The sequence below is a fragment of the Leptonychotes weddellii genome, chromosome 16, assembly GCF_054177405.1.
Source record: "Leptonychotes weddellii isolate Sample4059 chromosome 16, ASM5417740v2, whole genome shotgun sequence".
Taxonomy (NCBI): Eukaryota; Metazoa; Chordata; class Mammalia; order Carnivora; family Phocidae; genus Leptonychotes; species Leptonychotes weddellii.
Window position 1 is genome coordinate 43,848,957 of NC_138384.1, and position 26,747 is coordinate 43,875,703.

Genomic DNA, 26,747 nt, shown 5'->3' on the forward strand with positions numbered 1-26,747 from the left:
ATTAAGCACCTACTGGGTGCCGAAGAGCAGGGTGCAAGGAGGCCACTCAGAGTCTCTGAGATCTGATTGGCTAACAGGGAAGGGAGGGGGAAGAGGCGGTGGGTTTTTCAGTGATCCCCATCCCTGACCCCACATCTGTGTCCCCTCTGGACATACTGCAGCACGGAAGATTGAGGTCAGAATGCAGAAGAGACTTTCAAGGGATGGGGAAGATGGTAGAGTGAATTTCCTAGGGTAAAAACGGGGAAAGGTGTGTGGCTCTCCACTCACCAACCTGGTGAGTGAACTAGCTCACTGAGCTAGCAAACTACCTTTCAGATAGCCCTGGCTGGTGGGGTAAGGGGTCCCCGAGAGATGTGAATAGGGAGGGGGTAGTCACACAGATACCCCAAGGGAACACTTTTCGGGAGGCCCAGCCTCCAGAGACGTGTCTGTGTGAGAGGAGTACTGGGTCCCGCTGATGGGGACCCAGACTCCCATGAAAGGGGCTATAGAAAGCATCTGACAGACCAGGGCAGCTGAGGATGCAAATGATATGCAAATGAGTGCGTTCAAATCCCACCTCCCCACTTCCAGACCGTTTTACCTCTCCCTGGCTCCTTCCCCTCTTCATGAAGGCCTGGGGTGGGGGGCTGTAGGGGGCATATTCCAGCTAGACACTGCAATACCCACTGTGGGTGGAAATACTGTGAAATACCATAGGGTCTTCTGAGAGGCAGAGGGGCGCAGTGGCCCACAGGGCCACTTCCACCTCCAACCCCAAGAGCCCGGCCCCACCCCCCCTGCAGAAGATATGTACAAAGTTACATCAAGAATTGTTTTGGCACTCGAATCTCCATCTGGGTTCAGTCTGGAGATTAAGGGTGGGGGCAGCAGCGATGGGAGATGGGGGATGGGGAAATGGGGCCTGCCCCCCACCCTGGAGATGAAGAGGGCATGGAAAAAGTCACCCTAGTGCCCAAGCTACAGCCTCCCATCAGGTGGAAGGGCCGGGGTGGGAAATTCAGTGCAAGGTACCTTGAAGGCTATTGCTTTCTAGGGATTTTCACATTTTGATTTGGGGGTGGCTCTCTAGCAAGGGGCAGGGGTCTCCCAGGCTTTAGGGGTGGGAATTGTCTCTGGCTTTTCTTCTCTCCCTTTGTGGGAGAGAGACGAGGAGGCCTGATTCCCCCAAAGCCATGGAGTAGAGAAGGGTCTGGAAGACCTAGGAGGGGGACAAATGGGGGAGAGGGTGGGCATGGGGTGCCCCTCCCCCAGAGATGCTGATGATGGAACCAGGGCACTGGGGGCCCTGCTTTGGGTTGGAGGAAGTGGAGGTGGTCTCCAAGGGGGAGGGGGAGATGGATGAGGGGAGAGGTGGGTCTCAGCTATCCTAAGTCCATAGGGTTGTCAGGCCCTGAAATCTCAGCCTGCCAACAAGGCCTTAGAGCTGACCACAGTCACAGTGCTCAGGGAGCCACTCCCAAACCAACTCTCAGGGCTGTCTGGCTTGGCAGACTCCATCAGAATATTCTAGCTCCTCAGGGCCCATGGCAAGAGCACCAAAACGTTCTGATCCCTCCAATACTACCAAAGTACTCCAGCTTGCTGGAAACCACAAGCCAATCTAATCTACTAGACCACACGAAGCACTCAGGCTCAAGGGACCCTACCGTGGCTCACTGAACTCTACACTGGGTCATGATGGCCTGACGGAGCCACCACACATTTGGCTCACCAGACTCAATGGAACAAAGCCACGCAGACACAAGCATGCACACAAAAGGCGGGGGTGGGAATGGGGGTCTTTAACAGTTTTCACTAGCTCCATCTCCCACCCCTCCCTGCCAGGTTCACAGACTTGGTGTATTTGGATAGAGATGACCCTGACAATATTGGGTCTTTTTCCTTAGAGTCCTCCAGATATGCTCCAAGTCCCACCCCTTATTCTCCTCCTAGGCAGACCCCCAGGCCAAGACCCACCAAAGAGGGGTGCGGGCGGAGAAAGAGTGTCAGTGACTGGCCATGGCCCAATTCAGGAAGTGCATGCTCCATCCCAATGACGTCACAGGAAATAACCTGGAGATACCACAGGAAGTACATGCCCCCATGATGTTGTTGAAGTAACCTTCAAGGAAGGCCCACTGAGACATCATAGGAAGTACCTGCCTGTCCTATCATCACAGGAAGTGACCTCTGGGGAACTACTTCCTGTGACATCAGAAGGAGTCCCAGCAGCACCTCAGAGAGTACTTGACTCTTGAGAGGGACATCCCAACAGGGACCTTCATTCCCATTACTCTAGGTAAAACCACAGAAGATGCCACAGGAAGCTGTTCCAGCTTCTCACAAGAGTCTTGCCCACAGGACTGGACCAATCCTAGAGCTGGCCTCATTCCCAGCAGCACTGCACCCCCTCCCCCTATACGACCTGACAACAAAACAGTGAACAGTCCCACCTAGGAGGGGCAGCTCCAATAGGGGTAGAGTCGCTGAGAAAATCTGGGAACTCTGGGGTCCCTGCTCCAAATACCCCATTTCAGCTCAGACTCCTCGGCTACCTCTACTCCCATCCCTTCTCTCAGATCTGGAACTGAAAGCAGGAGAGGTGGGGTGTTGTTTGGGGGAGGCCCCTCATTCTAGGTGGCCCAGAGGCTCCCTCCCCTCCTCCCATATGGAAACAAAAACTTACAAAGGGGGAAAAAAATCCTTACCAAAAAAAAAAAAGAAAAAAAAGAAAAGAAAAAAAAAATAATAAAAGGAAAAAAGAAAAGAAAAAAAAAGAAAAAAGAAAAAAAAAGGAGGGAAAGAAAGAGAAAATAACGCTTTGTTTTCTATTAAAATCAACAAAATGCAATATATACAGATATCACACAGACCCGGGCCCTGGGAGTGGAGGGTCAGGCCCAGTCAAGCACAGGGAGGAAGGAAGAAGGGTCAGTTCAGAGCCGGGGAGGGAGCTTCTGGGCCCCATCCCCAGCCATCACTCAATCCTGCCTACGACTACCAGAAGGAGGGGGGGGTGCAGTCAGGCTTACCCCAGCCCCATCCCAGGAGGAGCAGGACTACACCCGAGCTGAGGTCAGGAGTTGGGGGTGGGGGTGGGGGAGGGGAGGAGAAGGAAGAGGAGGAGAAGGGGCCGGGAGGAGGGGTGGGAGCACACACCACAGGCCTCATCCCACTTTCTGGGGGTTTGAGGCCCTCACTCCCTGCTCGTAGGTGACCCGCTGGCTGATGAGGTATTGAGCGGCTTGCGTGGCCGCAGGGCTGCCCGTGATGGTGACCCGCCGGTTCCGCGTGCCAGGCAGGAACTCTCCCTTCTTGGAGATCTGGATGCGCGCGCCTGTCAGCTCCTGGTACTCCACCAACGTCTTGCCCCCTTTGCCCAGGATGGCCCCCACCAGGTTCTCAGGCACCGCAATCTCCACCAGCTCCTTGGCACTCTCAGCGGCCAACTTCTCCGCCGTCAGGAAGCCCCCGGCGGCCCCGGCTGCAGCTGCGGCGGCCACCAGCGGGCCACCCCCGCCGCCCGCCCCGCCGCCCGCCCCGGCCCCGAGGTAGCCGTTGGCGGCTGCGGCCAAGGCGAAGGACCCCAGGGCTCCGGGGGGCGGGGGCGGCGGCGGGGCGGCCCCTCCGGCGGGCCCGGCCCCCGCCTCGCCCGCGTAGGACGCCAGGAGGTTGGCGGCGGCGGCGGCGGCGGGGTTCGCACCAGCGGCCACGGCGGCCAGGACCCCGGAGGCCGCGGCCGAGTTGAGGCCCAGGCCGAGGGAGTTGGTGTTGTAGCCGTAACTGGCCAACGTGTTAAGCGCCGTGCTGATGGCCAGCAGGTCGGTGCCCGAGAAGGCAGGCAGGGCGGCCGGGAAGGCGCCCACGCCCGCCAGCCCCGCGGGGCCCAGCAGGCCGGAGGCGGCAGCGGCCGAGGCGGCGGCGGCGGCGGGCAGCACGTCGGCGGGGCTGGCGTACGGTGAGCCGGTGGGGTTGGAGTTGGCCACGGGGCCGGCCACGTTGGCGTAGCTTATGTTGAGGCAGCTGCTGCTCTGGGGGTCTTCCTGTACCTTCTGCACGATGGCGCTCACGGCCTTGTGCACCTGCTCCGGCTCGCCGCTGACGGTCACCACCCGCTCCTGAAGGTTGATGCCCTCTGGCTTCTGGGACAGCTGCACCCAGGCACCCGACTGTTCCATCACGGCTTTCACTGTGGCGCCCCCCTTGCCGATGATCAGGCCCGCGGTGCTGTTGGGGACGATCAGCTTGGCCTGCGTGTGGGGCGAGAGGGAGGGGCTTTAGGATGGTGGGTGGAGACTGAACGGTAACATTAGTCTTCGGGCGGCCCTGCTCTCCCGTGTCCCCAAATCGGGCCCGCTGTGCCCCTTGATATTCACCGGTATGGTCCTACTGCTTGTTCAAAATGGTGACATACTTCCTTCCATAGTGGTTGGTTAAAAAAAAAAAGAGCCAGTACTCCATGTCCTCTCAGTAGGCTCTCAGCCACCCTGTCCCCTGCCCCTGGGACCCCTGGGATTTCCCTTCCATCCAGCACCTTAAAGGCTTAATGGCTGGCCCAGTGGGTGCCCTCCAGGACAGCGGGTGCTCCCAGCTTGCTTTGGGGCTCACGCCTTCTAGATCATTAAACACTCTGACTCCCAGCCCCAGAAAAAGTGGTCATTAAGTCTCACTTTACAGAGGAGCCACTTGAGGCCTACAAGGGACTGGCCCCAAGGCTACCCAGATTGTGGAGGAGTTGTAATCCAGCCTCTCGGATTCCTGCTCCGTCGTGTTTGCCGCCCTATGGCAAGGTCATGGCGCTTAACCTCTTTTTGCTATGGGCCAAATTGTTGCCCCCGCCATTCAGATGTTGAAGTCCTAACCCCCAATACATCAGGATATGACTGTATTTGGAGAGAGGGTCTTTAGAGGCAATGAAGGTTCAGTGAGGTCATTGGGGTGGGCCCTAGTCCAGTAGGACTGGTGTCCTTATAAGAAGAAGAGATTAGGACACAGGCACACACAGGAAAGACTGCGTGTGACTGCGGAGGGGACGACCATCTCCAAGCCCAGGAGAGAGGCCTCGGAAGAAACCAACCCTGCCCCAGATCTCAGACTTCTAGCCTCCGGAACTGTGAGAAAATGAATTTCTGTTGCTTAAGCTACCCGGTCTGCCCTAGCAACCTAACGAAGTTGTCCTATCTGTAGAATGAAGATAAAAAAACCTTACATCGGAGACAATCGGGCACTTAAATACAGTCGTCCCCTTCTCCAGTGCAGAAAGGCCCATCCTTTGCCCCTGCAAATCCGATCCATCTTAATTCTGGGGGTGGGGGAAGGGGAGATTTCAAAACCAAAAGTCTCCTTTCACATATCCAAGAGCACTTCTACAACATAGGTTCCTGTTGCTCAGTTCTTCCCACGTCCTCTCAGACCTGTGGGTTCCACCCCTTGAAGCCCCTGCCTCTCCTCTCGCCCCTGAGCCAGACACCAGGGGTGTTTGGGAAATTTGTGAGAGCACTTTTAGTTGTCATGACGACTGGGGCGGGGGGCAGATGCAGGCATGCAGTGGGGCAGGGCCTTGGATGTTGGCACCCCACAACCTGAGACTCAGTTATTCACAACGTCAAACCGAGGAGAACTGTCCGGGTCCCGTATGACTTTTAAGTGACTCCCTGGACATTCATGTTGGCGAGAAGTCTGTTTATAAATCTCAGAGCCCAGACCTGACGCCGACGGTCCATATTAAGTACCTAGTATTTTCTTTTTCCCACGTGTTTAAGATCTACTGAAATTTCCAGGAATGCAACTAATCGGTCAACGAAGGGACGATTTTACTTTGTTTTGTTCTGAGCTTTACCAAGAGTGGTTCATCACTTACCCCCCCCCCAAAAAGACCCATGACAACAGTAGTAATGCCACGTGTCTTATTTACATCTCACTGTGTTTGTCACTGTCTCTCTCAGGCTCTGTGAGGTGTGGGCAGCTGACTATTTCATTACTTCTACTGTAGTAATATGTAACATTTACATATTAAAATTCATCTCATTTTATAACACATCACCTTCCTTTTATTTTTCCTTTATGTAAAAAAGTCTTACGGGATAAAGAAAATGTACATAAGTACAATGAAATATTCCTTGGCAATCAATTTAAATGAACAAAGTACTGATCCAGGCTACAACATGGATGAAGCTGGAAAACACGCTATGTGAATGAAGCCAGACACCAAAGACCACATATTGTAGGATTCCATTTATATGGATGTTCAGAACAGGGAAATCTATAGAGACAGAAAGTAGATTAGTGGTGGCTTAGGGCTGGGGGGTGGTGCTGAGCTGTGGGGATTGAGGAGTGATAGCTAAGGGGATCAAGATTTCTTTCTGAGGAAATGAAATGTTCTAAAATTGATTGTGGGCATGGATGCACAATTCTGAATACAATAAAAACTTTGAACTGCATGCTTTCGATGGGTGAACTGTATGTATGTGGAATTAATATCTCAATAAAACTGTTAAAAATCTTACAGATTTAGATAGGTAATACATCTACATTATATGCATTTTCTATGTACTGAAATGAGTGTGTGTGTGTGTGTGTAATTTCAGAGGTAAGCGGGCTGGGAAAATATTTGTAGGAGAAATAGGACATGGGGTTTGACAAGCCTGAGAACCACTGCTCTACTTGCTCTGTTCTTTGTTGATCTGACTGCAACTTTTCCCTCCCTCCCTCTTGCTGACTTCATGGCAGGCGTACTAACTCCCTGCTGTTCCTTCAAGTCACAAGCTTGGTGCAGACTCAGGGCCTTTGCACCCGCTATGCCCTCACTTAGAATGCTCCTACCCAGAAAAGGAGGCTCACCTCTCTCATCATTCAGGTCTTTGCACAAATGCACCCCCTTAGAGAGGCCTTATCATCCCAATTATCAAGGCTTGTTTATTTGCTTATTTTATGTCCTTAGCACAGACACCTCCAGACTTGTATCCAGCTGCTAACCTCAAATCTCTAGAATGATGTCGAATGGACACTGCAAACTTAAAATCCAAAGTGGAACTCCTCATCTGCTCAAATGTGTTTCTACCACGGTCTTCCTCATTTCAGTATGTGGAAAATGCACCCTTTCACTTCTCAGGCTCAAGACTTAGGAGTCCTCTCTTTTCCTCCCACTCAACATCCAATCAGCAATTCTGTTGTCTCTACCTTCAAAATATACAGTAAAGGGGGGGCCTGGCTGGCTCAGTCGGTGGAGTGTGTAACTCTTGATCTCGGGGTTGTAAGTTCGAGCCCCATATTGGGTGTAGAGATTACTTAAAAAAAAATAAAATCTCGGGCGCCTGGGTGGCTCAGACGGTTAAGCGTCTGCCTTCGGCTCAGGTCATGATCCCAGGGTCCTGGGATCGAGTCCCGCATCGGGTTCCCTGCTCCTTGGGAGCCTGCTTCTCCCTCTGCTTCTCTCTCTCTCTCTCTCCGTCTCTCATGAATAAATAAATAAAATCTTTAAAAAAAATAAAATAAAATCTTAAAAAATATACATATGGTAGACTATTCTAGATTAAAAGAGATGAACGAGGTATAACAACTCAATGCAATGCATGAATATTGACTGAATCTTGGATAGAAAAATGCTTTATAGACATAAAAGATATTTGGGGACAATGTGAATATGAACTCTTTATTAACTAATAGCATGGAATTGGTGTTAATTTTTGTAGGTGTGATAACAGTAACATAACAATATAGGACATGTCCTCAGTCTTGGGAGATGCATGCCGAAGAACTTGGGTGTGAAGAGTCATGAGGTTTATACTTATTTTCAAATGGATCAGCAAAAACAAACAAACCACCCAACAAACAAGCAAATAAAGCCAACCAGTGCTTGTGTGTGTGTGTGTGTGTGTGTGTGTGTAAAGAGATAAAGCAAATGTTAACGATTGGTGAATCTAAGTGCAGTGTATAGGGAGTTCATTGTATTAGTCTTCAACATTTTCAAAATAAAAAGTTAGGAGAAAAAAATGCCCCAGGACTCTTTCCCCCTCTTTTTCTGCTTTATTTTTCATCATAGCACTTTTCACTCTCTGACATTTACTTATTTTTTTTTAAAGATTTTATTTATTTATTCATGAGAGACAGAGAGAGAGAGAGAGAGGCAGAGGGAGAAGCAGGCTCCCAAGGAGCAGGGAGCCCGATGTGGGACTCGATCCCAGGACCCTGGGATCATGACCTGAGCCGAAGGCAGACGCTTAACCATCTGAGCCACCCAGGCGCCCTGACATTTACTTATTCACTTGCTTGTTTTCGGTTTCCCCATGAAAGAATGTAAGATCTACAAGGGTAGAGATTTTTGTCTGTATTGTTTACTACTTGGTTCTCGGTGCCTAGGGGGAATGCCTCGTAAGCGTTGAGCAAAGAGTGTGTGAATGGATGGATGGATGGATGGATGAAAGGAACGGTGATGTGCCCACAGGACCAAGCAGGAATGAGACTGGATGGAGGTGACCAGATATATCTCCCCTGTGGTGGTGGTGGTGGTGTGTGTGTGTGGAGATGTGTGTGTGTGTGTGTGTGTGTGTGTGTGTGTGTGTGGAGGTGGGGAGGTAGGGTGCTGTGCATTTTGGTACACAAACTCAGCCTGATCAGAGTTTTTAGATTAATTGGACATTCTGATTTGTAAAATGGGAAGCACCTTAGTTTTTATCTATTGGCTACCTCTTCAAAAGGTCTATGAACTACTGTGTAGTAGCAGACCACTAGTTTGCAGTTTGTGCATACGAATCCCTGAAAAGCTGCTTTGGACTCTGGAGTCACTTGCTCACGTTCGAAATCCTGGCTCCACCACTAATGCTGAGCAAGGGACCTAACCTCTTTGAGACTCAGTTTTCTCATCTATAACATCCATCCCTCCTCCACAGAATTATTGTGAAGGCTAACTGAGATCATTCACGAAATGATGAGCTTGATTGAGGGGCTAGTGCCCCTTAGTTATGTTTCTGCTTGGCCCTTATGGGCATGTCATCATCCATTTATTCAAACAAGCAACATTTGCTGAGAACCTACTATGTGCAAAGCATAGGGTGCCATGTGAGTGTGCAGGTAATATGTGCTCATAGTAGATACTCAAGAAATGGTTGTTGTCATTGTTACCTCCATGGGCAGACCTGGATTTAAATCTCATATCTGTGGTACAGTTGCTTTGCAAAATAGTCTGACAATTCTTCCAAAGGTTAGACATATCCCAATTCCATCCATAGATATATACTCCAAAGAACTGAAAACCATACCCACACATATGTTCATAGCAGCATTCTTCATAATAGCTAAAAAGTAGAAACAACCCAAATGACTATCAACTGATAGACAAAGTGTGGTATATCCGTACAGTGGAATATTATTTGGCCATAAAAAGGAATTAAGTTTTGATATATGTTACAATACAGATTAATCTTGAAAACAGTATGCTAAGGGAAAGAAGCCAGACACAAAAGGCCATGTATTATGTCATTCAATTTATATAAAACATCCAGAATAGGCAAATCCATAAACACCAAAAGTAGGTTAGTGGTTGGGACAGGGAGGGGGAGCTGGGAGAATGGACAGTGACTGCCAAAGAGGATGGGGCTTCTTTTTGGAGTGATGAAAACGTTTTGGAATTACATTAGGTGATCAATGCACAACCTTGTGAATATACTAAACACCACTAAATGGTATACTTTAAAATGGTGAACTGTACAGTATGTGAATTATACCTCAACTTATATATTAAAAAAAATCATCAGAAAAAAGTCTGACAGGTCAAGAGGATAGAACAGAATGCATGAAACCAGACCTAAGAGTCAAGAGGTATTCAGTATGATACAGCATTTCAGAGGGAAAAAGGAAGGATGAAGTAACTGTTCACCAAGAAATGGTAAGAGCAAATGCCTTCACTTTTCTGCACCTCGTTTCCTCTCCTCCAACATGGACGTAACCACAGCTACTCCATACAACCATTGGGAATAGTCAATGACTGGAGTGGCAAATGGTTAACTGTCTTCATGATAGGCCCAGGTGGTAGACCCACAGCATCTTAGAGAGATCACAGGTGCAGTTTCATAGAATCCTGGAGTGCCAGGATGTCAGTCAGAACAGTAGAATCTTAGAATAATGTACGTCGAGAATCTTGAAATTACAGAGCCGTAGAATTGTAGGAGTTTTAGGGCCAGAAAGACCTCAGAGAACATCTGTCCCCGTGATTTGCAAGTCTGTGGAGATTTGCAAATAGTAACGGTATAATAATAATTATACAGCTAACAGTCTTTCCATTTGCCAGACACTTTGGTAAACACTTTCATATAGTCACTTAATCTCTACAACAACCCTACAAGAATAGGCAGGCACTTTTATTATCGAATTTTATGGCCTGGAAAGCAGAGGCAAGAGAGGTTAAGAAACTTGCTCAAGGTCACACAGATAGTAAGTAATAGAGCCAGGATCTGATCCCAGTCAAGAATCTGTGTTCAGATTCCCAAGCCTTCACTCCAGAAATTCTGATTCAGTGGCTCTGGGCTGGGACCCAGGAATCTGCATTCTAAGCTACCTAGATGATTCAGATACCAGCCAGGACTGAGAACCACCAGTCTAGCCCAGAGGTGGCAAATTGGTGGTCCTCAGGCCACAGGCAGCCCACAGCCACACAGTGGTTTTAAGATTGAGCCAACCTTTAAAAATCAGTTGATGTCAAATATTTCTGGCTTCTTCTGAAAAATTTGTAAGATGTGGCAACACTTTGTCTACATTCCCAAAGGGCAAGAATTGAGTCGAGTTGAGTAGCAGCTGCCCCCTTAAGGGATGGCATTATATCTCTCTGATGAGGCCAGAGTCCCCAATTCTTTATGTTCCCTTGCTGAATCTTGGAGGCATTTCAATTTATAATCCCTGATTTGGCCCAGCTTCCACACTGTAAAGAAAGGAAACTGAGGCTTACAGAAGGGAAAGGAACCTAGAGTAACACAGCAAGTCCAATGTAGAAAGAGAGTAGACCCGTCTCCTGACTTAAAAATCCCATAATAATATCAGCAGCTAACATTTTTTGAGAACTTTCTATGAATTAGGCATACATGCTAAGTCCTTTTTCAACATCAGTGAACACTGATCACTGCCCTTAAGTAGGTGCCATAATGAATCTCATTTTGCTGATGAGAAAGATGAGGCATGGAGAAATCAAGTCACTTGTTCAAGGTCACACAGGTCTAAAGAAGTATGTTATCAGAGTAAGATTCAACTCAACATCTGACTCCAGAGCCTGAGCCTTCAGCCATTATCTTTCATTCTTTAGAGCCCCCTAAGTAATAAATAAGGAGAGGAAAAATCCTGGTTCTATAACCTTTCAATTCCACTATCTCAGAGTTCCTGTGGATTAGGGGGTGGGGTGGAAGGATCAGGCACAGATGGTGCTGACCCCATTTTCCCTGAAACATGTGCAAACCCTTCATGAACTCTGAGCCCTTTGTGGCAGCGACCAAAGTAGAGGGAAGAGGCAATATCCTTGCCACCGTGTAAATGGTGTGGCCTGCTGGTGGGAAGGGATTCGGGAGAGACCTGGCAGAGCCTCTTCAGCACCAAGGACAGCAGCCGTGCTCCAAGCTCCAAGCTCCAAGCCCCAAGCTCGAAGTCTTTTTTGGGAATAATTCGCTTGGCAGCATTCTTCCAGGGCTTTCCGCCCACCGTTTCCCCAGGAGCTTGGGGGAACTCAGGTCCATGGTTTCTCCCATCTCAGGGTAACAAGAATTCCAGATTCCTTTTACCGAGGGTCTCTCTCTCGTCTTTGCTTCTAGGCAGACGATAAGGAGCCCTCACAAGTGGCCTGTCCTCCTGCCAGGGGCTCTGGCCCCTCTGCATCTTGTGTGCAAGTATATGGGAGTGGGGAAGGGGAGAGAAAACGGGGAGTGTGCGCAGCTCCGCTCCCCTCCCCTCCACCTCCTACCCATCCAGGGCCACGCCAGGGGCTTTGCAGCAAGCCCACCTGCCCGGTGAGCACCGTGGTCATGGCAACCAGAGAGGCCAGGGTAGTGATTGGTCCGCTCCCTGCCACGCCCCTACGCCACCGCTTCCCCGTAACTGAGGCAACCAAGAGGCGCTGCCCTCCTTCCATCCCTCCTAGAGAGGGCTGTGTAGGAGAGGGACCTGCCCCCTCTCTCTCGCTAGCAAAACACCCATTTCTCCAAAATGGTGACTTACCCCATACCATAATTAATGGAGAGAGGGAGTATGAGGCCATTTCTAAACTCTTCTGGATGTGGATGGGTTGTCAATGAAGTCACTTCCGGTGAGAACAGGAAGTGGGAGGCAGGTTGCTCTGGGAGACGATGGGATGAGGTGGAAGGAAGGAGAGGAGAGGGTCTAGAGAATCCCAGGAAGGAGGGATGGGGGGGGTGCTGGGACAAATTCTCCCAGACCTTCACTCTCTCTCTGCGTCAAGCCCACTCTTAAGAGGTTTGGAGTCCCTAGGCTGACTCCCTAATAATACAACTGCTAGCATGTATTTGATTGACAAACGTCTTATCGGCGTTATCCCATTCCATTCCCACAGTAATCCAGTGATATGGGAGAAGTGTCTTCTCCCGAACCTCACCGGCTTTACAGAAACCCAGTCTTTGCCCCTGCTGACCTGCTTGGCTCTGTCGGGGTTCATCGTGGTTTGGGGTTGAAGGATGTTGACCACCTCAGGCTTGGTCATTGCTTGTGGGATTTCTCGGACCTTCTCAGCAATAAAGCTGTGCACAGCATTCAAGGCCTCTGCTGTGCCCTGTACCAGGCATACTCGTTCTGTGGTTCCTGTTGAGCAAGGGAGAGAGAGGGCACCCTCATCACACAGGAATGGGAAGATTCCTGGGAGACAGGCCCCATTTAATGGAAAGAAAAAACCTAAATCTAGAAAGTGGACCTAACTGGGCCCAGGTCACATGGGTAAGCCTGGGGAAGCTGGCATGGACTCCCAGGCCATGATGGGTAGCTGGGAAAGTGAGTGGAATGCCTGTTTTATAATCTGCACTCCATGTCCCTCCCCCAAAACAACCCCAGGGGATGGAAGAATGATACTTAAGTGCTTTGCGATGCCCACAGCAGCCCTGGGCAGGGGAGACAGGGCTCAGCTGCCTCTTCCCAGTCCTTGCTGGCTCCCGGTTGCTCTGGCAACCATTCACTCACTCCCCCCCCCCCCCCCCCCGCCCAGAAGCTGAGAGCTCAGGCCTGCAACGGTTGCCACAGTAACTGGAACCCCCTTATCGGTCTGGCTGGCCGGGTCCTCAGCCCACCCCCAGGGGGACGAGGGACGAAGCCCCGTTGCCGTGGCAACCCCTGAAAGCCTGCAGCGAAGGCCTCTGGGCTTTTGGAGAGGATGGGGAAGGGCTGGGGGATGGGGGAGACAGAAGAGAGGCCAGAGTGCCCGCCTGGACCCACCAGATGGAGGGCTGAAGGGTGGGGGAGGGCAAGGGTATGGACAGGAGAGAGCAGAGACAACTCATGGAAGGGTAGGGACTCAGGGATGGAGAAAGGAGGGTGAGGTGGATGCCTTTGCTGGAGATTGTCTAGATTTTGGCTGCGGTTCTAACCTAAGCATCCTCACTCTGTGTGTGTGTGTGTGTGTGTGTGTGTGTGTGTGTACACACTAGAGGTAGGGAGGCAGTGGGGAGAAGAGAAGCCAACTCTGGGTGATGTTGGGATATATGTGTGTGGGACAGAGACTCTGGGTGACACTCTGACCAGTGCGACTATATCTGTGAGGCTGTTTGGGTGAGTGGTGCGTGTGTGTGTGTATGTGCATGCATGCGTGTCCATGCATGTGTATACCTGGGCTGGACTGGTTAAATTATCTTTATCTGTGTATGTGTATAAGAGAAAGAGTGGGAGAGACTGAGATGTCAACAGACAGTGTGACACAATGAATCCAGTAAAGATACGTGCACTCTTGCACATGGGAAAGACTTTGGGTGTCACTGTGATGTTCAAGGTTATGGATATACAGTTTGTGAGACCGAACTGCTTGTCCAGGAGAGTTTGAGAGAAAGAAACAAAGAGTCTCATGGAAGCAGCACTGGGGCTGCATGATGAATGACTATCACTTTGAGACTGGATGTCAGCGTGAGTGTTGGCAGCAAAGAGACAACCAGACACCTTTCGGTGTTCAAAAGACTATTTGGATGACTGGTGTGTGGTATGTATGTATATGTGCGTGAGCCTGTGCGTAGGAGACAGACAGACAAGACTCTATCATTGGTGTGTGTCAGTGCGAGCAAGAGTGAGAGAGAGACTGACAGGCAGACTCAAGTGTCAGTATGACGGGAGGACTGGGGTGTGTGTGTGTGTGTGTGTGTGTATCTGGGTGTATATGCATTACAGCCGGACAAAGACAGCTCTACCGTGACTAGTGGTGTGACAGGGTGTGTGCCCGGCTGAGCTGCACATGTTTGGTGCATGGAGTGGGTGTCCGTCTCTCTCTCTGGGTAGGACTGTCTGCAGGGACCAGTTAGCTCCTGGGTCTGTGAAAGGTCTTGAGTGTGCGCCAGGTTTCATGTGCCTGAGTGTCTGGGACATTTGGGGGTGAGGGTCCAGTCTCCTGTGGGCATTCCAGCGCAGCATGATGGTGCCACCATCCTGACCCCTCGCTGGCCATCTCTCAGCCTGGCATGCCAGTCTCACCATGTGTCCGGGTGTCACTGTCTTGGGGGCACTTGGATAGTTGATATCCTCCCTCTCCTCTGGGCCGCTGTTCCTCACTTATTGCCCCCAACCCCAGAACAATGGACTGGTCTGAGCCAAGGGTGAGTCAGCGTGCAGGCTGCCTCCGTCTGGGTGTAAATAGGAAAGGGTGTGGGTCAGGGTGGGAACTTGGGGGGGCGGGGTAGCCCTAGGGAGAGCCTGGCTGAAATGGCTCTGCTCTCCACTTCTGCGAGGATCCCTTCCAGCTCAGGGAGGCTGGGATTTCCCACCCTTTGTGGTTCCCAACTGGGGTCCACAAGGGCTTTGGGGGGCTCGGTTAGCCCCTGAAGGAGTGTCCAATAATGACAGCTGGTGCTTACAAAATACCAAGTGTTAGGCACTATTCTAAGCACTTTGTATATATTTGTGCACTTCAAGTAGGAGGTAGGCAATATTATTATTCTCAATTTACTGCTAAAGACACTGAGGCACAGAGAAGGTTTGGGATCTGTCCAAGTTCACTCAGCCAGTAGTGAAAATTCAGGGTTTCGAACCCAGCTGTCTGGGTTCAGAGTCTGGGCTTTTAACCACTGAGCTACCCTGTGCTCAAGCTGGGGTGTGCGGACTCTTGTGTGTGTTTGTGTGTGTGTTGGGAGAAAAGCATAAGAGGACTCCATTTTTGCTACTGTATTTTTGATAGTAAAAAAGAATATGTACTGATTTATTAAGTAATCACTTAAGATTTTGTACTTCAAGGCAATATGTTATAAATAAATTTTTTTTTTAAAGTGTGTGTGTTCTGTGCTTTTCTTCTGGGGACAGAGCTTCAGGCAAACGCTCAAAATCAGAAGGAGTTTGGAATCACTACGGTGTTTGAGTGGATGGACGGAAGTCTGTGTATGTGGCTTTGGGCAGCTGCCTCCTTCTTTCTGGATCTCAGTTTCTCCATGTATGATCTGGAAGGATAGAGTCTGGGGCTTGGTGTTTCCTGTACCAAGGAGGGGACACCCTTAGTGCTCTGCCTCTCCCTTGGGGTTAAGGGTCAGGTAGGTTTTTGTTTCATGTAGTAGACACAAGTGCAGTGTGTGTGTGCGTGCGCACGTGTGTGTGTCCATCTGTCTGTGGGTTTCACCATTGTCATTTCTCATTGTTCTGTATGCTTCAGTCACAGTGAACAAACTCCCCCTCCAGCCTTTGAAGATGCTAGTTCATCTTTCCGGAGTACTCTTCCCTGCTTTTATCTAGCTCACTCTTACTTATTGTTCCGGGCCTCTCCTCCAGGAAGCACTCCCTGACCTTCCCAGGCTGGGTCAGGTGCCCCGTCCGGGCTGCCACCATCCTCTCGGCTTCCCCGTCCTAGCCCTGACCACGCTGGGTCATTGCTGGTGTTCAGTCTGCCTTCCCTACTGGGCTGTGAGATATATGAGGGAAAGGGGCTGTGAGATCTATGTCCTCATCTCTATCCATAGAATAGGTGCTCAGAGAATGCAGGTTGAATAAATGAATGAAAGGGTGTTAGTTAGCCAGGAGCAGAAGGAAATACGCTCTTCGTTTCAAGCAGTAGCATCTTCATTTCTTGTGTTCCTGTGGGTCCTGGGAAGTCCTAGGGGCAGGACTAGGATGTAGGGGGCCGTGTCCCGAATCTCTGAGCTGCACAAGCCATATGATCTGGAAATCCCATGTCAGCAGTGGGGGGGGTGGTGCTGGATGCCCGTCCTGGGGCTGGGGAGAGATGCTGGCTCACGTTGCTTGTTTGAATAGTATTTGGCCCAAGAAAGCCAATGACTGTCCCATCCTCTGGGGTTCTCAGCTGCCTGGCCTATGGGGTGTGTCACTGAGTTGGGAGGAGAGGATGTGTCTCATGTCACAGAATGTGATCCAGGCATAAGGAACCAAGTGTCCTTGGATAAATGCCCCAAGCAGAGGTCTTATCCGTATCTTGTAGCCTAGGGGGCATGTGAGGGAAACTGGGCCAGGGTGGAAGAGGAAAGTGGGGTTGGGGGCTGTGCCTGGTTCCCTGGACGCTTCTCTAAACCTCTTGCCAAAGCTGCTTAGTGAGATGGGAGGCAGGGCAGGTGGAGGGAGGAGGGAGAGAGAGAGAGAATATGAATGTGTCCTGACCCTGGGCTCCAGCTCTGGTGTTTGACCTAAAAAATCCAAGGGGATTAAGGATGAACTAGAATCAGCTCTGGACCAAAGATGCAATTCTGGGGGCCTTCCCTGGGGGCCATCCTTAGATGTCGAAGCCCAGGCATTGGTCTTGGGAGGGGAAGATGGATGGGGTGACAGATAATGCAGGGAGCAGTAGAGAGGGAGTGGAGGGGTCTTGGAAATGTTATGGTTGTAGGGAGAAAGAGAGCTGGGGGAAAGGCAGAAAAAGGGCTGGGTTTGGAGGAAGGAAGGAAAAACATGTGGGGGCTGAGACTGGGAAGGAAACATGAAGGGAGAGGTGGGTGAGAGGGGCAATCCAGCAGATCGTTGAGGTGCTCCTGAATATTGTTGAGTGGATGACTGACCAGAGAGAGTTCAGGAGCAAGAGAAAGAAAAACACAAGATTATGAGAGGTGGAGGGCAAGGAAAAGATGGGGCCAGGGGCGGGAAGACAAGAAGGGGAGGACAGAGCAGGGAGGGAGGGAGGAGGAAAAGCAGAGACGGACAGGACAGATGGATGGGGACAAGGGATGGGGGACATCCAAACGGAATCAGAGAGATAGAAGCAAAAAAGAGGAGCCAGAGAGAGGTGGATGGGGATGGAGACTCAGGGAACAAGAGATGGGAAAGTCAGAAACAGAATGAGAGAGACGTAGGAAGAATGACACAGACAGAGAAAACCAGCGAGACTCAAACTGGGCAAGATGGGGTAACAGAGAAATCCAAAGGGAAAGAGTGGGGGGAAAGAAGTGTGTGTGTGGGGGGAGTGTGCAACATGCTGGCCGGCCCCCCAACCCCAAGGGACACCCTGACACCTGCCTCCCTGCCCACCCTCCTCCAGCAACTCTAACTGACCCAAAGAGGCAGGTGTGTGGGAAGGGGCACATCTGCCAGCACATCATGCAAATGAGCTCATGAATATGCAGCAGGCCCATTGTCTTGCCCTGCCCCCACCCCCATCTGCTCAGGCGTGGCCCCTGGGGCTGAGGGCAGCTCTGTCCTCTTAGGAGGAGGGGAGGCCCCCCCCATCACTATGACTGCCCCAAGGGCAGCTCTTCTTCCCCCTTATCCAGGGCCCAGGTGGGAGGGACAGGAGGCCAAGGGCAGAGTCCTGGGCCAGGGCTCACCCGGATAGAAGTCTTTGGACTTAGAGAGCTTGATGGTGGCTCCTGTCTCCTTCTGCAGCTGCACGATGGTCTGCCCGCCCTTGCCAATGATGGAGCCTGCCGCGTAGCTGGGGATCAGCACCTTCAGGAAGTATTCGCCTTCCTCTGCAGGGGCACATGGGTAGGGGAGGTAAGGGAGGCAGGGGAAGGGGTCTTCACCTTCGGCATAATGTGGGCAAAGGAAGCCACCGGCATCACGGGAACATACAGGAGCAATGGCCAGGAGAACAGCAGCAGGGAGAATAATACAAATAATGATCTTTATTCATTCACTTGCTCATTCATTCATTCATTCATTCCACGAATAGTTACCGAGCACCTGCTGCCACACGCTTGGCACTGTTTTAGTGAAACAGCCGTGAGGAAAACAGACAAACTCCCTGATTTCACAGGCAAATGAGGCAAATAAGGCCGAGAGAGTTTCAGTGATTCAGCCAAGAGCTCACACAGCTACATTCTTCTAGAGTGGGGGAGACAGACAGTATGTTTTATGTTGGATGGCGGTCAGCACCAAGAAAACAAAAAGGGGCAGGAGAAGGGAAGGGGGATTGTAGGGGCTGCAGTGTCAGATCCGGTGGCCAGGAAAGCCCTCCCCAAGAATGCGGTATCCTTTGTTTAACAAACACTTCTACAGAACCTAGTATACACTAGACTCTGTTCCAAGTACTACACAAATACTAGTTCTTTTAATTTTTCACACTGATGCTGTGAAAGAAGTACTTTGCAACCTGGCTTTAGAGTCCAGGCTCTAGACCCTTATGACTGATTGTTTCCAGGCTGTGGAGGTGGGAATGGAACCATGTGGCTCTGTGGGAGAGCAAGTGCAAAGGCCCTGGGATGGGATTGTGCCTGAGTTGTCTGAGGGAAGGTGAGGTAGCCAGTGTAGCTGGGGCTGAGGAAGAGAGGTGAAGAGTGGAAGGGGATGAGGGCTGGGAGGGGTGGTGGTAGTGGTGGGGCCATGGTGAGATCTTTGATTTTTACTCCAAGTGAGATGGGAACCATGGGAACCAGAGATGGCTCTGAGCAGAGGAGGGATGGGATCTGACTTAGGTTTCCAGAAGATCCCTCAACACTCAATATGGACCCTGTACTGTGATGAGTGCTTTGCAAGCTTGACCTCAACCATTCCCTACAACTCCCAATGAGGGGGGTATAATGAGCTCCATTTTTCCGTGGGAGGAAACTGAGGCATGGAAGTGTTGAAGGCACCAGCCCAAGGTCAGCTGCCCAAGGGCACCAAAAAAGTCACTGGCTTGAGATTCCGATGCAATTCTGCTTCATTCTTGGCCCTCACTTGCTTAGCACCTTCCGATGCTGGTGGCCGAAGACCAATGCACTCAAAGACAGTCTCCAAGACCCAGGGGTGGCGAGGTGGTGCCAGTGGTCACTTGTGGGACTGTGGCCATTCTTTGTTATGGACCAATTTTCTTGGTCATGTGTAAAGCGCTTTGTTAATGCACTCAAGGCACATGCTTAACCTCTCCTACCTTTTAACCCAACTGTTGTCCCTAAGTTCTCATAGGGTAGAAATTCTGGAGCCTTCTCAGCATAAAACCCTCTGTGATTTGGCCCTGCACTTCTTTCCAGCTTCACGCCCTCATCTTCCTCCACGTGCATCAGACCTACTTCCTCTTTGTTCCTTAAACGTTCCCTCCTCCCACCCACCTCAGGGCCTTTGCGCGTTCCTTTTGCTTGGAACTCCCCTCCCCCAGTGAATTCCTCTTGTCCTTCAGGTCTCCACTCAAATGTTGCTTCTTCTTGGAAGCTTTCTTTGAACGCTGGGGAGGAGATGGATCCCCTCCCGTTCGTTTCGTGCCTTCAGAGCAATGTATCACATTAGTCCACTGGAGCTCACCCCTGTGTCCCAGGGACTCATGCCATGGCCCAGCACACAGTAGGCATGCAATAAACACTAGATAAAGGAAAGGAGGAGCCAGGTCACTCTGCTTCCAAAGCTTAAGGTCTTAAAACATCCCCCAGTGGTTTTTAAATTTTTTTCTTTTTAAGCAAAGGAAGCCTATTTTCAATGTCTCACATGAAACTCCAACACACAGAGCAGATAAAAGAGAAACTGTTCTGGTAAAAGTGGGGGCAGGGCGGGGGGACCGGGAGCCCTGCCCATGTCTGCCTGATCTCTTAAGATTGAAGGTTCTGGGCTCCCTGATGTGTTAAGATGGGGGTACAGGGGCGAGGGGCTGGATGTGGCTTCGCAGGCATGGGGAGGGGGTCCAGGATGAAGGGGTTGTCCTGAGCCCAAGGCAATCCACTTAAACTTGCCTCATCAGACCGTTAAACCTATTAGGTAATTAGCCCCCCAGAGTGCCTTCCCATCAATCATCCTGACCCCCCTGAATTCACTTTCTTCCCTGGGTTCACAGAGGCAGCCTCTTCCCTGCCCCCGCCCCGTCCCTAAACCTGTCACAGAGATGGGGGACCAGTCCTCCATCCCTGAAAGGCTCAGAAAGATGGGGAGGGCATTCTCACAAAGGACTCCATCCTCTTTTTCCTTCTTTGACTTCAATCCCTATTTTCTCTCCAGCCAGGGCCTCTTCCCCAACTTCCTTCTTGAAGGTAGAAGGTGTTCATCTACTCTGAAGAAAACTGGGTATACCCCCCACCCCATTTTCTGTGCCCTCTGCCTTCCCCTTCTCCAGGAATCTCTGTATGCAACAGCAGAAACAGCCTTAGACTGAGTGTGAATTTTGTCCCTGACGGACCACGGGGCCTTGGGCAAACCACCTCACCTAATGGGGCCTAAGTGTTCTCATCGGCACAATGGGGACGTGATGGCATTACCTCAGAGGGCTATGGTAATTAATTAAGTGATAAACCGTAAAATACTTAAGACGGTCTCGGGCACGTGGAGCACTTGAGAAATGTTAGCTATCATTACCTCCACCATCATCATGACCATTACTGATGTCAGGAACACAAGGAAAGTTCTTCTCACAGCGTCTGGCCCAGGGTAAGTGCTCTACAAATGGGGAGACGAGCCTCTGAGGTCTGAGGTTTTCATTGAGCGATGGGAGAGGGAGGGGAGACCCCACTTCCTTCATCATTTGCCCCCTAGGGGCTGTCCCAGGCCTTTCTCTGTTTCTGGGAGGAGGAATGAGCTCTCGCTGATGGAAGCAAGACCCTGCCCAGCATCTCTCTGACTCCCTTCCTTCTCATGCCACTTCTTGACTTTGCCCTCGATGTATCCCCTCGGTACTGTTTCCTTCCTTCTCTCCCCCTTCTCTCCCTTCCTCCAACAAATCCTCCCTGAGCACCCACTCTGTGCCAGGCCTTGTTTGAGTTGCTGGTGACACAGCAGGGAACAGACAGTCCATTTCCTTCAAGTCCACTCACTTTTAAAATTTAAATGCATCTCTTTAAAGAGGACACTTAAAAACCACTGCTAATAATCAGAGTCTGAAGCCTGGTTATGTTTTCCCCTCCAGAGCACAGAATATAAACGTACAATGGTAAAAAAAAAAAAAAAAAAAAAAAAGTTTGTCCATGGACGCCCTTAAGCCACCTTCTGGGTGCTCGAGGGTCCCTGTATCAGATGAATGTAAATTGGGAGCCTTCACCTGAAGCCAGCCTCCTATGGAGAATGACTCCCACCTGCAGAAGCTCAGAACTCAGGGCAAGAGTCCCCACTATGGCCAACAGACCCCTCTGACCCTCTTCAGAATCTTCTGCATGTCTTTCCCATTTGGGAGCACTCGTCCCCCACCTTTAACGCCCTGTGTGAGTCCCACGTCCCCCAGGAAAAAGCCAGGCCTCTGTTTCCCAGCCTGCTTTGCAGCAAGGGGGGAGACACATACCCTCAGCTGAACCCAGAGCCCCCAGACCTCACATGCTCCCACCCAGTTTGAACAACCAAGTCTCTGCCTGTGAAAAAGTTCTTCCTTCTACTGAATAGGATCTAAATGCTCCAGAACTCCACACCCACCTATCTCCACCCCCCTCTTAGCTTTTCCCCTGGGGTTCAGGAAGCTCCCTTTACCCTTGACCGTGACTGGAGAACTAGAGATGCCCACTTCTCTCCTGCTGGTTTTCCTCCTGCTACAACGTCAAGCATTCCCTCCCTCTTCTAGTCCCCCCCACCACCACCTCCCTGTTGTGCCCACTTTCTTCAGAAATGCTTCTGGAGTTTCCAAAGAGCAACCAATACCCCTTAAATAATGGAGACCTACCCAAGAGATTTGGGGTGCTGTGTGGTAAGAGCCACACTTTTTATCACAGAGTTGACCCTGATAGGTGGTTTTAAAGGTGGGGGGATGTCATTAAGGACAAAGGTAGAGCTGAAGGGGTGGGGGTGTTGTAGGGGTGTTTTCAGTGACAGGAGATCTAGGGGGAACCAGAGTTGGGGTGCCGTGCTCCTGGGACCTGCTCTGGCTTGCGGGTTGGGGACGGAGGTGTTTGTGTGTTCCGCGGAGGTGTGAGGCGGCAGGGGTGTGATGTTGACATTGTCGTGGGAGCGTGTGGGGATGTGGCTGGCGGAAGACGAGAGCACACGGGCGGGGTGCGGTGCGGGGAGCAGCACCGCTCGGGAGGGCAGGGCCGGCAGGTGTGTGAAGCGGTCTCTGTGAATGACGGTGTTGCCCGTTGGCGCGAGAAATGCAATCCAGCCGAAGCTGGGGGGGACAGCATGCCCAAGGTGTGATGCCGTCTTCCAGCTGTGACACTGTCTCTGAGTGAGAGAAAGGTGGATGGGTAGGATTTCCTCGGGGCGAAGCGCCGCGGGATGGTGCAACAGGCCTCCCATGACATTCTGGGTCGGAGGCACGGATAACAGTAGTAACGACAGCTGTCGTGTATTGACGCTTTGCTGTGTCCTTCATATATACAATCTCATTTAACCCACACACCAGCCAGGCTTACATCTCGCAGCTCCCATTTTCCAGATGAGACTGAGGTCCCACACCAAGCCCATGGCAGTGAGGAGATGGATCCTGGAAGGTCTCACTCTCGGGGCTCTTAACCCTGGTGACATTGTCTTTATGGGAAGCAGGGAGGATGCTGGGAGCGAGACTTGGCGGCTGGAAGCTCGAGGCAGGGCGGCGGGCGGTGGTCGGTGACATGTGCGTGTGTATGTGGGGAGGGAAGTTGCTGTTTCTGTTCATGCGGGGGTGACAGAGGTGGGAATACAGTCAGGAGTATGACATGATAGTGGCACCTTAGGAGTTTCATCTGTACTCAAGGGCGGTGGGGGGGGGGGCATCGTTTGGTATTGATCCGCCCAGACTATAGTCGTTTGTCTCTCTGATGAGTGAGTTCCTAACCCGAGTTTCCATTCAACTTCTTCACCCGAGTCCTCCTGTCCTTAGGTGCCTTGTGTCCCTCCCAATGGCGTCTGGCAGTCATAGTGCCCAGACATCAGTTGGAACAGCCACGATCTCCTCTCTGAGCCCCCGAGAATGGGCAGGAGTGGTAGGCAGGCTGGCGCTGAGGGCAAGAGCTCGATCTGCCCGGTCCGCCACGGCTTCTGTGACACCCCAGAAGACTCCCTCGACCCTATGGGCCTCGGTCTCCTCACCCAAAAATGGGGTTCACTATAGCGTCTACCCACATAATGGAGCCAGCCTCCCGGATTCAAATCCCAACTCTGCCTCTAATTAGCTGACAGACCTTGGGCAAGTTACTTAACCTCTCTGTGCCTCGGTTTGTCATCTGTTAAGAAGGGTAACATAAAAGAATTGGAAGGATTACATGATTGGTCTGTGCCAAGCATTTTCCATAATACTTCCTGGTATACTGCAGGCCATAGATATTAGCCATTATTATAATTTATTATGGTTAATTATTACATCATAGAGTGTTGGAGAATTACATGAAATATTGCCTATAAAGCAGTGAGCAATAATATTGGTAGTGGTTATTACTATTATCCTTGTAGTTATTGTGATTTTCCCACCTGACAGATGGTGACTCTTGAGGCTCAAGAAAGGGGTGAGGTTGACCCAGCATCCCCCAGTCATGACAGTATTATTGCAAGGAGCCCTCAGTTTTGAGATGAAAGTCCTGGATCCTTGCCCAATGCTGCCTCCTGAGTGTTTCTGTAAACGGAGGACTGTCCCTTTGCATCTCCAGGCCTCGGTTTCCCCACAGGTCACCAGGAGGGGAGGTGGAAGAGTCTGGAGGAGAGGGTCCCTAAGGGCTCATCCTAGTTTTCCCCGCTGCTGAGAGAGGCAGGATGCTCAGTAGCTAAACACATGAGCTCTGAAGCCAGACGGCCCAGGGTTGGATAGATCCCAGCTCCACCAACTTATGAGCTGTGTGACTTTGGGCAAGTGGTTTCATTTTGCTGAGCCTGTTTTCCTCATGTGAAAAAGCAGCTCAAATCATCTCCCCCAGAGGGCTGTATTAGGAAATTAACCCATATCTCAGAGCCTGACTTCTAGTAGATGCCAAGTACTTGGGCCTGACCGTCCTTGGCAGCATCTCTATTGTTAGGTTGTGCTCAGAGCAATTAGATTTGGAGCACCTCAGCCCCTTTAAAAGAAGGATGAGACACACACACCCCCCCAAGCAGGGGCAGGGCCGGGCTGCCAGGTCAGGCTCAGGGACCGCCTGGGTCCCCGCCTGGGTCCCCGACTCTCTCCAGGACTGGGAATGGCAGTGGAGCAGGAAGAAGGGAAGGAAGTTGGCTGGGACATATTCATGTGTGTGCTGGGGGTGGGGGGAGCAGGAAGAAGGACAGGAAACTCCCTCCCACCCCTCCCCCAACTTCCCTTTCCTTCAATTTCTGCTGGACACACTCTCACAGGCAGCCAGGGGGTCCCTGATTCCTGTCCCACCTGGACAGGAGTTGGGGGGGGTGGCGCTGGAATGAAGGAATGAGACTTGGCTTGTGTTCCATCGAGGGGAAGAGATGGGAGGTCCCCACCCCACCCACTACAGAGCCTGGTGGAATGGGGAGCATGCACTGTGCCCCAGGTCATCCCTCTCCCATCCGGAGGAAAAGGCCAGAGGAAGCAGATTTTGGCCAAGGTGATAGCAGGGAGGGGTTTGTCTGCTCTGGGGTCTCCCTCCATCCAGGGAGTTAATAGGCTGGGCTCTGAGACTGAGAATCCCTTCCTCTTTCCTGAGTCCCTGGCCAGAGAGACACCCACTAGAGTTTCCAGCTTGTCTTTTATTCTCTGGTACACATACCTCCTCAGGCCACACACACAGTGGGGGCCCTCCTGTCTTACACGAGCATACCTTCTGTGTTGTCAAACACTCAGACATCACACACACACACACACACACACACACACACACGATCCCTTGTCTCTCACACACGCAGAATCACTCCCACATCTCTAGTGGTACATACTCAACCATTTCACACACACCCCCTCCCCTTGTTACAGATATATATATACACACACACCCCTTCCCTTTTCCTACCCCTTGGGTGTCATATACACACATTCCCTGTTCCCTGTCACACGGGCACCCATCCTTCCCTCTCCCGGTTACACACCCTCGTGCAGCTCACCCACAGAGCCCTAAGCTCTCCCGTCATACACCCACCTTCCCTTGTTGCACACGCCCCCTCTGATGTCACTGTCGCACACCTCCATGTGTCACACCCAGCCACAGCCTCTTTGGAGTCACACCCACACCCTTTTCTTGTCACATACCCTCACCGGCTTCTCCTGGTCCCACCCCACCCCAGATACCCCTGTGTCACACACACTGAACTGCCTTCCTTGATCCACACAGCCTCTCCTGGCTCACACCCAGAGCTGGCCCATTCAGCTTCCCCCACACACCCCCTTGCATGTCACACACACCCTCTCACTCATGTGTCACACTGCCACAGCCCCCTCTAGGGTGACAAGCACACACTTTCCCTTGCCACACGTACCCCTTTGAGGGTCTCAAACACACAGCCCAGCCCCTCATCTCATTCTGTCTCTTACACACACACACACACACACACACACACACACCTTTCCTCTCATATCCATGATCCCTAATGTCACACATCCAGGCCTTACAGGGCCAACACGCGCACATACACACAAACACACACACACCTCTCCCAGCCACACATTCTCCCACCTAGCTTTACACACCCACCCATTCCTCCATCTCACCCAACACACCCACCCAGCTTGTCCCCACGCACGATCTCACCCATGGCCCACTCATGCCTCCCTCTGGGACAACCCTTGCTCAGGACATCCCCAGGGAGGGAGGCTGGGAAGCTCCAGGTCCACAGGCCTCCTCTTCTCCTTCCCCTCCCCCCCGCCAGGACACGCCAGCCCGGGAACACCCCTGCCCCGAAAGGGTCACATCACACACCCCTCAAGGACACAGAGACGCCCGCCCAGAGGGACCCACGCCCCCCATCCTTTGCGCCCCCCAAGGACACTTACCACCTCCCCCCCCCCCATCCCCTCTCATCGCAGACAAAGCTCCCAGCCCCGGGCGGCGGCGAGAGGGGGAGGGGGTCCGGCCCCCTCCCCAACGCCCCTCTCAGCTCCCGGGTCGAGGGAGGGGCGCCCTTCCCCGCCCCGGAGCCCTTGCACCTGCCACGGCGGGGGGAGGAGGATGGAGAAAGGCGAGGCCCCCTGCCCGCTCCCCCACACCGAGCCGCAACCCTTTCTCACCTCCCGTGTTGCTGCGCTTGGTGCAGACCACCTCGGGGGGCGTTTCGAGGGGCCTCTTGCGGGAATCCGGGGCCTCGGGCTCCATGGGGGGGGCCTGGGGCGGCGGCTGCTGCTGCTGCGGCGGCTGCGGCGGCGGCGGCGGCGGCTGCTGTGGCGGCGGCGACGGCTGCTGGGGAGGCTGGGGTTGCGGCGGCGGCGGCGG

The 26,747-nt window shown here is 51.9% G+C and overlaps 1 protein-coding gene across 1 annotated transcript; it reads right to left on the reverse strand.

Moving 5' to 3' along the window:
* NOVA2 (NOVA alternative splicing regulator 2) lies at nucleotides 1–26,747 on the reverse strand. Its single transcript, XM_081807131.1, has 4 exons — nucleotides 26,546–26,747; nucleotides 17,916–18,059; nucleotides 12,608–12,774; nucleotides 1–4,235 (listed from the first exon to the last, which is right to left on the reverse strand). Exons 1-4 carry the CDS (start codon nucleotides 26,628–26,630, stop codon nucleotides 3,153–3,155), a joined length of 1,479 nt encoding a protein of 492 aa, XP_081663257.1. The 5' UTR covers nucleotides 26,631–26,747; the 3' UTR covers nucleotides 1–3,152.